Source organism: Xiphophorus maculatus, chromosome 11 (genome assembly GCF_002775205.1).
Source record: "Xiphophorus maculatus strain JP 163 A chromosome 11, X_maculatus-5.0-male, whole genome shotgun sequence".
In the NCBI taxonomy this organism is placed as follows: Eukaryota; Metazoa; Chordata; class Actinopteri; order Cyprinodontiformes; family Poeciliidae; genus Xiphophorus; species Xiphophorus maculatus.
This window is the reverse complement of record NC_036453.1, coordinates 28,636,672-28,648,628: the sequence shown is the minus strand read 5'-3', so window position 1 is coordinate 28,648,628 and position 11,957 is coordinate 28,636,672. Positions and strand designations below refer to the sequence as shown.

Sequence of the window (11,957 nt, the reverse complement as noted above, 5' to 3'; positions counted from 1 at the left end):
ACATAGAGTTCCTCTTTTAAGCTTAAAAGAATAAACCGAAATTATTTTCTAACAGCTGATGGGGAAAAAAATAAAATAAAACTTATAGAATCAGTTTGTATAGTTGGATGCAGAGTTAAAGCAGCTAATGGAGCTGGGTCCCTCTTATTTTGGTTCTGTGGATAGTTCGGCCGGTCAGCGGCACAGTAGTATCTCTGGAGCCCCCCCTCCCAAAACTATTTTCTCCCCTCTTGCACTACAAAGGCAACAATAATAGCAGCTGCGCTCATCACACCGGACTTACAAGAGAAATGTGTCGTGAAGAAGAGTTTAAAAAGCTGTTGTTGTCTCCCCCCAATCCCCTTACTCCTCGCTGAGTGGATCTCTTTCCCCCTCCGCGCTTCTGCTTTATTTCACGTGAAGGCGCAACAATACGGGATCAGCGAGCGGCACCTTGAACTCAATTGGCTTTTATATTTAGCCCGTGAGGGGAGCAGGAGCAGCAGCGGCGTGGCGGGTAGAGGAGACCCTGATCCCGGTGTTGTTTAACATCCGAACCCCCACAGAGACCTAGCGCCGGGGCCGCGGTGCAGCGGCTGGGGGGGATGTGGTGGTGAGAGCGCTGCGTGTTCCGTCTGTGTCAGAGAGAGAGGGAGAGGAAGAGAGCGAGAGGGGAGAAGGAGAGAGGCAGGGGGAACAGTTTATCGGTGGAAACATGATGATGGCCGGTGGTGGAGATGGTGGTGGAGCAGCAGCTATGGACCACAACGGGATATACACGAACCCGAACCTCCACAACCTGCAGCAGCAACAGAGTCAAATGGAGGCGGATAACCCGGATTCCCGCAAACGGCCGCTGGAAACTCCGGCTGAAGAGGCCGGCTGTACCAAGCGCACCAACACCGGAGGTAAGAGCGCCGCAACACGAAATCAGCTAGTCCTCCGCGTCTCCTCCACATGAAGCCGCAGGTTGGTGTCGGAATCCGTGCCAAGAAACAAAAAACAAAACAAACAAACAACAAAACGGTCTGTCAGTATCAGCTGTCTGCGTGCAGCCAGAGCGCATGGAAGCCCAGAGAACAGGCTCAGGCTGACTGTTGGCGTTTCCAGCGCAGCACCTGTGCGCTTTGGAAGGCTCCCCAGTGTTTATGGCTGTTACTTCATATCCCAATAGGGAAGGCAGGCTGCCTGACTCACTGAACGGCCTCCTTAGCTCAGGTCGGCTTTGAATGTGAATCCAAAGAAACTCTCTGCTCCACATCTGGAGCTGGAGATATGCAGAGAAGCAGAGAGCTGATTGGTTAAACCTTCTAGCTTTGTTTATTAGTCTGCTCTCTGTTATAGGCTCGGATTTATTAGACTCACAAAAATCTTTGTTGTACTTCTTTTTTTCTTTTTTCCACCCTCAAAGCAAGAAACAAACAGTGTTTATGGCAGGGATAATTGGAACTGTAGAGAAAACAGATCACAGCAGATTCAGGTACTTAGAAAGAGGCGGTTCTTGCACAGGAGTCCTCCACACAAATAAAAACACATCCAAGGAAGTGGCTAAAACCAAAACATATTCTCATTATGAAATGTAGAACTAAAATAAAATTGACTAATCAACGTGTCTTTGAGGTCATTATTAAGCCATTTAATGTTACTATTAGAGGCACGTAAGGCATGTTTTGATATTGATCCGATACCAAGTATGAGCGGTTCCGATACCCATTCAGAAACTTTTTTTATTCAGGTTTAATGTATCATCAGGCTTCTGACCGTTAGGTGTTTTTGTGGGTTTTCCTTTATTTTTTTTCTTGTTAAAACCTAAAACAGAATTTTGCAAAGTTTGTAGGTTTATACTTCAGTAGAAAAACAAAATATATTTGTGTGAATCGTTTCCTGCATAAACAAAGCAGACAAAAAAAAAAATTTGTAAACAAATCAAAAGAAAGTCTTTTTTGAGGTGGAGTTGAGAAACTCCATTACAAAATTAAAATAAAATTTTAGGAGAGATTCTTAAACTAAAGCAATGATCATACCGCTGATACCAACTTATTGGTCTTATTGAACTTTGTTGTTAGTATACAAAAACCTAACAAAGTCTCTGTTGTGATTAATTATTTATAGGGGGCCTTGTCGCTATGTGTGCAGGATTTTTCTAAAATTTCAATACAAAGACTAAATGATTACAGAATTGACTTTTTGAATTGGTTTTAGCATTTTATTTTGGCGATTAGCATTGTCAGCATTACTAATTAGCTACCTTGGAGACAAGATCCATTCCTTAACTGAATGCTTTCCAAAGCACATCCAGCATGTGTTATGACAGAAATAATTCAACTCTTAAAAAGGATAAACACAGTAACTTTACTGTAATATTTTAATCTTCGTTTTATCTGCTGATGTCTGACTCCTCTTTGTAGCCGTTTGAAGAAACCGTAGAAAATACAGCCTCCTTTACTGAAGCTTTATACAGTTTTTGTACTTTCACTGACCCTGTGGATGGTGGAAGCATCTGAGTCAATCACTTGGTAATAGCTTCCACACCAAAGAGTGTTATTGTCGGCTTAAAGAGTGAGAACTCACATGTTGTGTTCACTGATTGGAAAAGAAAAAAATATTCTGGTTACCAGACCATTTCTAGGAGCATCTCTGCTCCTGTCAGCATCTGTCCTGGTTGTTATTCCGTTACTCTATGAATATAATTGCTAAACAACTATGTTCATCCATCACCAAATGAGCTTCTTTCTGGATGTTTTTCTATGAACATTGATGAGGAACAGCGGAGGTCTGGTGGATCCTTGTTTTTGTGTGTTTCAGTGTTGCTCTTAGTGCTGTGGCTCTCTCAAAATGTTAAACTTAAATCATAAGGTAGCTAAACAGGAAAACCAATAGGTAAAATTCATACAAGCCTCCAGGGTGAACACTCATCGCCGGTCGTAGTGCAGATCTCTATCTAACCACGGTTATTTATAGGTTTGCTGATGAGGCCAATCAGGCTGGAGGGTAAAATTCCAATCAGAAATCTTGGAATGCTTGTTAAAAAAGATGTAAGAGAAGACGTGTTACAAGATAAACATAGGATATTAAAAATGGGGAATTATTTGCTGCACTGTCAGATAACGGTTGGGTTTAGTGGTGACGAAGAACCACTGCATGAGTCCTGATTTTTCTGCAAGATGTTAGAGAGCCGCAGTCAGAGGATGATGGCTGATTCCAGCTACTGTACGTCTTACTCCGGCGTAGGGCTGTTATGCTCCGCAGCTCACAGCGAACACTTACTCAACAACTTAAGGTTAATTAGATGTCTGCAGAGAAACACTGTTTTTTTTGTTGTTGTTTTTTTTCACCATATGTTACTAAGATTTCTCCCTTTGTGCACCAGCAGCACCTCATTCGGTGACAGCAGCATTATATCATATTTTCTGACAGCGTGAGCGCATCCTTTCTGCACTTCACTGCTCCTCAGAAATGAAATTTCAGCAAGGCACGAAGGGAGCCCTGACGGCACCAGGCAGTGTTTTAGAACATTTCCAAACCCCATATGTCATCCATTAACACCTCGAAAACAGCTGCAGAAGAAGAACTAATGTGACGTTCCTGCTTCTCGGAGGGAGTTTTTCACCGTTTGCCTGCAAGCACCAACACCTGGCTCGGATTTTCTCATTCAATTACCGGCTGATGCGAGTGTTGGAGGAGCTTGACGAACGTTTCAATTCGCACATATGTTATTGGCTTTTTATGGCTGCCACTTCCATAATTTCACAATCTGATGCTGGATAATTGTGATGTAGTGACTCTGGGGAAAGAGCAGCTTCAAGAACAGGGTTTTTATATCTTAAGTAATACAGGATAGGTCAAGGAGCCTGGCACCTGTCCCAGGGGACACTGAGGGACAACAGGTACACTCTGGAAGGTTCGCTAGTCCATCAGAAGACCATCCATTTTTATTTACGTATATCAGAGATGTTCCGAGTCAAAACATCAGACAACTCTAGTTATTGACATCTCCTACCAGCTTAGCATCACCTACCCCGCTGTGTGTGTCTTTGAAATGTATGTAGGGGAAGAGGAATGGCTTAGTTACCCACATATTCATATTTTATGAAGCTACTGTTTCAAAACTGCCATTGTGACGCTGGGTGGCTCAGTCAGTAGAGCAGAGGCTGTAGTCCTCGACGCGGCTGTCCTGGGTTCCCCTTTCTCTCCTTCCTGTGTCCTGTCCAGTTATTGTGCCTAATAGGTATTAAAAGATAAAACAAAAAAAATGTTCCACCTTACCATTCCTACTATTTAATGTTTGCTATAGAAAGTTTCAAGATTTCTCTGACTGTTGCCACCTCCCCAGCTATTGCTGCGCACTGTCAGTCAGCTGGCAGAAGGAAAAGACTAGACTTGCTCATTTACAAGAAAGTGGGTGTTTAAACATGTTTTCAGTCACATAAATCACAGTCAGTCATTATGGAGCATCATGTCAGTTACAGGATCAGAGATGGCGACCTGACTAGTCAACCAGCTATCAGATTGTTATATTTGTATCATATTAATTATTTTGAAGGATTTTTTTGGCTCTAGTGGCCTCTATTTGAGAGGTAGTTGTCAGGAAAGTGGACTGTGAGAGAGGGGAATACATGCGGCAAAGGTCAGCGGGCCTGGACTCAAACCCGTGACGAATGTGTCGTTCTGAGGCCTTCGTACATGGGTTGCACGTTTCACCCCTGTGCCACCGCCATGCCTATACAGCACGTGCATTACTTGACGTGTCAAAATCAGAATAGCAATAAATCACAGCTGTAGCTGACACTAAAACTGGGGGAAAAAATGTAATTTGATATTCAACCTACAGAAGAAATTTGGTGCTTATATACATTTTTCCCAGGTACTCCAGTTTCCTTCTGTTATCCAAAATCTTGTAAGTCTAAGTTGCCCCTAGGTGTGAATGGTTGTCTTGTATGTCCCTGCATTGCGCTGTGACAGACTGAAACCCTGTCTATAGCCAGCTCCCCCCACCCCTGTGCCCACTGTCTGCTGCAGCCCCTCTGAGAAGCCAGTCAGGACGATGGGTGGACATTAGTTGGAATATAAATTTGGAATAGATTCAAATTTCTAAAAACTATTTAAATTGACATTGATTAGTATTTATTTTACTTCATCTTGCTATTTATTGATCAGGAAATGTATTTCTTGTGCTCAAGTGCCAGAAATTGGTGGAACTTTATCCTGCTCTCTTTTAACATCTAAGCTAATTCATGTTTCAGGTGGTTGCCTAAATTTATGATTTGCGTATAGACTAAGGTTAACAGTACAGCAAGGAGGTATGCAGAACAGCCTCAAAGCCATTTCTGAAATGCGTAATTATTTACTGGAATTTGATATTGAGGGAAAAATTAAAACAAATGCAGAAAAGCAAATCATTTTCATCCAGTGATCTTTGTATTGTCTCTTCTGCAGCCTGTCTGACAACAGTGTTAGACAGCCTGCTAATCCTCAGCCACCCCTGTAATCACCAGCCCCAAGACTACGTCTGATATTGATCACGTTATTCCAACCCAACTGATCATTAACATGACTGGCAGTTACAACAAAGAGAAGAAAGCCTTGGCTCTTTCAAAGCCGAGAGCCCCCCCTCGCTGTGCATTAGGAGCCATGGACACTGAATGAGGGAAATGACTACTCTTTTATCAGCTACGCCCTTCTCTCCTCAAAATGAGCAATCTTTCATTCACTCTTTTTCTTTCTAAATTATCCATACTGTGAACCCACGTTGTTGGCAAGCACACGTCTTCCAAAAGGTTGTTTGCTGGGGGGGGTTACGATCTTGTTATGTTGCTAATGGAAAGGCTGGCACAGGAATGTGAACCGTGTTTTTATTTGTTTATTTATTTATTAGATTTTTTTTTTATTTGGAGGGAAGGACACAGGTGCCCTTGCAGAGCGATGTGACGTGAGCGGACTGTGAATTTGCCAGGTGGCAGCGAAACAGAGAATAGGAGGAAGCGAAAGTAATGAGGAGACGGAGAGAAAAGAGGAGCCAGATAGACCCTGAGAGTCAGTGGAGTCTACAGGGAAGCTGAGGCTATATAGTGGAGCATCTCTCTGCTAGAATCATCTGGAAGTGGCTTGTTTCAACAGCAAAAAAATAAATAAATAAAAAATAAAGGAAAAATGTTAGAGTTTGATCAAACTGATCAACATCCAGGAGGGAGAGAGTTCATTGTGTGCAGGTTTCCTGGAATGCGCCGTTAAATGAAGCTGGACCCCCGTGTCCACTAACAGGTACTTGCACACAAGCACACTGCAGTTTTCAACACTCATTCGGTCACTTAAGATACCTCTCGGTGTAAGATTTATAGGCGTAGTGATTGGCTTCATCACCCCCCTCCACCATTCTGCGGCACTGCCATTTGCAATGGTTGATGAGCCCCTCCGCCCTCTCAAACATGGCCGTCTCAGGGATTGGGGGTGGGGGAAAAGAGGAAAGGAGGGTGGGTGGCGTAAAGCGCGCCGTCTCCGATCACTCCTCCTCCACCTCCTCCATCATCTGGCTATGTTCTCCATGCACCTCTCCTGCTTCTACTGAAGGTCATTGTGCGAAGCTCCTCGTCCGACGCTGCCGTCCGCTCCTTCAGCCACTTCACCTTTGTCACTTTTCTCTGAAAAGAGTGAGTGAATGGACTGCCGTACTTTATAGTGCTGCGTCAAAAGAGGCGGAGTAGGGGAGAAAATTCAATTTTTTGGGGACCGGCGTCGGAGGGGGTGGGAACGTGACGTCCTGAGGAGAGGAGGCCGGCCATTGGCGGCGCTGGCTGCCAGTCCTGCGTGCTGCTGCAGACGGACAGGCCACTCGATGAATATGGATGAGAGCAGTGAAAAGGGTGATGCGGCAGGGAAGACCCCCCCCCCTTCAAACCGATGCAGGCTTGAACAATGCGTGCCGTCTTTCACTGAAAACACTCAGAGCCTGCATTAGCATTTTCTCAGACAATTGAGGCTCGGGCCAGCTGCAGGCATGGCTCGGATGCTGCGGTGAAATCTCTTTTTCTGCACCCCACTGATGAATAAGACCTCGGTGAAAAAAAAGGTCGACTGGCCGCATTCCTCAACACTACCGTTGCACCTATGCCTAGGCTAATGTCAGGAGCCCCTTTAGAGATTGCGCCCTGGCATTGATGGCGATCTGACAGAGGACTTGAGAAGCAGCAGATCTCAGAATGGGTAAGCTTCAAACTCTGATTGTCTGACTTGTTGAATTTATCCATCACGCTGCACCATGAGTACTTTCATACATCGTAAGGCGGATTTGTTCGTTGCGGCTCATTTTTGTTCCATCGTCCTTGCTCCCCCGTCAGGAGCAGGTTGGTCCATTGAAATGCAGAAAGGGTACTTGGAAGGGTTGTGAGAAGGAGGGGAGGACGGTCACAAGGCATTTCCTCCTGACCCACCCCCCTTGAGTGACTTAACTAAACGCATTTGGCTCAGAGACCATGTCTCTCCTCCAAGCCATCCTTCCAGTACTGGAAGCAAGGGTTTGAACTAACACCCCACTGGCTCAACCTCCCAATGTGCCCCACTGCTCCCGTTCCCTGGCGACAGATTGCCATGTTTACTCTACCACATGACGCCATTAAAACCTGTTACTGTGATCTCAGACACTGGGATGGAATTAATTATTGACTAATGACACCAAACGTGGCTGTGAGGGCGACAAGAGGGGAATCTTAGCGGCTTTCTCCCCTGCTGGGTTCACTCCCGGCTGAAGATGAGCAGAAAGTTACGCAGTGGGTTTGGGCTCGTCTGACAACAACAGGTCTCGGAATATTAGGATCCAGTAAAAAGAAATCATTCTGTGAAATGTTTTTCTACTGGCATGCTGTTGGTTATCAGGCGGTAGGTAGTTTAGTGGCTCGGGAGGTTTTTGGCAACGGTGTTATTTTATTTTTTCCATCAAGGTCATTTTGTGTTTCACGTTAACAGAAAAGCAGAGAGCTGACTGCAACCCTGCACAAGATTCAGATATCCAAAAAGGAGATGGAGAATAAAGAGCATTGAATCTAATCGTTTTTCTTTTTCTACTTAAAAGATACGTCAGCTTTTATCCTCACTTGAAATATTCCGAAAATGTGGTGTTTTTTTTAATTGTGAAATTGAGATTAGTGAGTTTTAATAGAGCCAAACTAAAAATTCCACCACTAATAATGGCACCAAATATGTGGATGTTTGTCAGAGTCATTGGTTACGAGTGATGTTGAGCAAACCGAGCCTACGTCTGAATGGAACATGAGGGGCATATTAATGCAACAAGAGGAAGAGCTACCCTGTGGGCTGTGAAATTCCCCTATGTCACAGTGCCATGTTCATTCACATCTCAATCTAATGAGTGTATTATCGAGGCAACAGGTTGGTCTCAGTCCACCTGCAGCCCCCCTCCCCACCGCCCCGTCCTCCATGTCTTCAGCACGCAGGTTGCATCTCCGCGTTCCATGTCTTCAACAAAGTACAAAACACGGTGACAGGCTGCGACGGCTGACAGTCTGACGGCACACTTTAGAGAAAGGTAGAAGAACCGTGGCCAGAAAGCTTTTACGGCGCTTTGTAACATCCCTGCCCCGTTCTACTGACGTCACCCCTATTGGCAGTTGAGAGGGATCGAACATGACGTCATTGCATCCATATCAGCATGCAGAGGAGATTGTTTGTGCCCGTGCTTAAGTTCAAGTGTGCACCTGTGTCAAATGTTCACCGTGACATCATCACAACGTTGTCAGGTCAATCAATAACGCACGGGCACAAGCACCAAATGTGGCTGATTGCTCCGTCGCAGTTTGCACTTAGTGCCATGAGGGCTTTCTTGGTTTTGACTGATTTCTAAGTAGAACTGCAGAAAATCGAGCTCTACCAAGCTAAGAGGAGAAACACATTCTGCTGCACAGTGACACTCTGTCAATCAGTGACTACTAAAAGCCACTTTAAACCACAAAAGCCCCTCCAAAATGGAGGAGATTTAAACCATTTTGGCTCTATACCCTTTGAACAAATCTGCAGGATTGCTTCCCATATGTTCTCCACACATCGGTTAATTACAACGGATAATTCTTTGTGGCTATTCATGAGCTGCTTGGATGAAGAGTTGGATGTGATTGTGTTTTGTCCTGATAGTCTGCGTCTTGAGGTTCTTTTTTTTTTTTCTTTCCTTACATTTTGACTTGTTTTGATTTCTGGCATTTCCAGCGTGAAGCAGGATTATTTGACACCGAGCATTGACGGGTATTTATTCAGAGTGTTGCTAAAACTCCTTGAAAATGGTTAAAATTAGACCTCTGCAAACTGGAAAGGAGGTCATCATTTACTCTACATGAAAATCTGGGCCAGGACACAGAACATGCCTCCAATCGCTAATAGAATGTGAAAGCTACAAATATTCCTACCCAAAATACCTGAAAATGTTTCCCCTTCAGAAAAATATTAGCAAAAATATATTACCAACCTTTCTCCTTGCTCTATCTTAAACACATATTAATGATGTTATGTTTTTATAATTTATTTCTTTAATATTTTGCTTTTTGAGGTCATTTATATATATGCATATATATATATATATATGTATATATATAAATATATATATACATACATATGTATGTCGTATATGATGTGTAGTGCTGCTGTACATGATGTGGCCTTTTTCCCACTTTGTGTGTCTTTCCCCCAGAGGAGGGTGAGTACTTCCTGAAGGTGCTGATCCCCAGCTATGCAGCCGGCTCTATAATTGGCAAGGGTGGCCAGACCATCGTACAACTGCAGAAAGAGACGGGTGCCACCATTAAGCTGTCCAAATCCAAAGACTTCTACCCCGGTAAGAAGGGACACTCACTCACTCACTCAATCAGACTGACAAATCAGAACGGCTCATAAACATCATTAGGCAGCTGGGCGAGAGATGCTTTGGCAAAAAAGGGTATATGTTCTTTTTTTTTTTTATTCCCCCGTTTAGCTTCTCAGCAATATTTTCTATCCACACTGTGAACTCAAGCATCTTCGAGAATAAAACCGGATCTGGATGCGTTGCTTCTCCAAAGCACGTCTGCTCTCTACTAATCTGGTGTCAACTCAACGTGTTGGTGTCATTCCAAGAATTTGCAATTGCGATCTGACCTGATGGAACCTTGAAGCAAATATGTGTCGCTTTCAAAATGGCGGCTCTCTGAGCTACTGCGGTAACATTACCGGACCCACAGCAGAGGTTGGTTAATTTGACTTCTAATCAGCTGCTCAGGGGGAATCTGACAGGCCGCTTCATCCCGCTCTCCTTGCTTCCACTGGTGACAGTTCGTTGTGGCGCCGGGGCGTTTTTCTAGCATCTGAGCTAAATGAAGGAGACTGATTGAAAGTCTGGAGCTGAGTTTCACTTCTCTCTCTCATTACATATTGATGTTTCTAACTTCTTCCAGCCACCGCTGTGTTGCGAAATCCTTCTGAGCTTTAACAGACATTATAGAATAACAATAACAGGCTTTAATATAGCAAGCTGTCATTCTGGAAGATCTGACAGAGTTTGACTTGGTTGCCATATGGTGGTGACAGAAGAGATGCGCGTATGTTGCCCTCAGGTGAAATAACAGATATACCGACGCTATGTTGGTGTCATTTAGTGATCTGTTCTGGAAGAATAGGTGGAGAAGTAATTATTTCAGCTGAACCAGTTGTTCAACCCTTCAGAAAAATTACAGCTTACATGTAATTGCCTTACTTGGAAAGGAGGAACGCGAATTCTTTGGCTAATGTTGCGAAAATGACATCTGAACTTTGTATGGTAAAAGATTCTTCAAGTATGATTACTTTAGATCAGGGCTGTCAGTCATTTTTATTTTGAGCCAAATCAAATATCTGAATGTTCTTAAAGGGCCAGTTGTGCCACAATATATTGTTAAAACCAATTCAATTGTTAAAATATCAATAAATCGCTGTTCCTCCAGGAGTTTGTGATATTTTTTTTTTGTGTTTTTTGCAATCAAAATTACAGATTTTGTGGTGCCAATTTAGAAATGTTTGTAGGGAATTTTTATATTTGCGCTAATGTATGATGTTAAATTTGACTTTTTATTACAGACAATATTTATGTTTTTGAACAGTCGGAGCAGAGAACCCACAAACTCCATGCATGCTGGGATTTGAATCATGCAGCCCCATATCACAACTATTTCACTTTTTCTTCTTATTACTGCTTTTTATGAGGTAAAACAAAAATATCAAGCTAATATTGTTAGCTGACATAGCTAAAATTATTTAGCTGAGTTATCTATTTGTTTAACCAGTCAGCAGATATAAAATAGCATTGTCTTAGTAATAGTGATAGGTGGCAATTCTTTACTTTGCACACACTTACGTTTTTGTACATGTCTACAAATATTTTTAAGCCGCCATCTTTTTTTATGTTTTTCCATGTCAGGAAAAAATGTGGACACTATGACTGTTGTAAATGAATATCTTAGTAATCAAGTAATCTATTGATTATTCTTACGACTAATCGAGTAATCAATAAAACAATTTATTAAAAAAACAATATTGGTAAATCTGGCATAACACCGGTGTTTCTATCGGATATCAATATCAGTCCAGTTTTTCATTTTTGAGCATCCCTAACAGTTATCTTTCTATAGTTTAGTAAACTAACCTGTAACTATAATAGCTCACTTTCTAAGTTAACCTGAAGTAATACAAAAATCTGAAATTATGTTCAATTTAATAATAAAGAGGGAGGCTCACAAAATGTTTCTGATCGAGCTTTTAGTTTATGTACTCATCTTCAGTCAGTTTAATGGATGAATTCTCACCTTGCCCCATATCTGTCAAGCTTTGGGTTTGAGAATACGGGAAATGTCGCCTGGAGTGAGGATGGAGAGCAGGAAATAGACCAGGGGGAAGACTAACGCAAGTCTAGGAACCGGTAGACCAGGGGACGAAAGTAAGAACGGGGGCAGAGGAGAAACGGGATATTT

General features: G+C 43.0%; 1 protein-coding gene across 2 annotated transcripts in view; it reads left to right on the top strand.

The window, feature by feature from the left end:
- The first annotated feature begins 469 nt into the window (after window positions 1–469).
- Window positions 470–11,957, top strand: part of LOC102232996 (RNA-binding protein Nova-1-like) — a 34,184-nt gene continuing 22,696 nt past the window's right edge. The window contains exons 1-2 of one of the 2 annotated variants that reach the window (XM_005807067.3): window positions 470–887; window positions 9,671–9,814. In XM_005807067.3, coding sequence (XP_005807124.2) covers window positions 695–887; window positions 9,671–9,814 — 337 coding nt within the window. In that variant the 5' untranslated portion in view covers window positions 470–694. Of the gene's footprint in view, window positions 888–6,499; window positions 7,180–9,670; window positions 9,815–11,957 lie in introns of those variants that run through there. The other variant, XM_005807068.2, reaches the window with a different exon arrangement.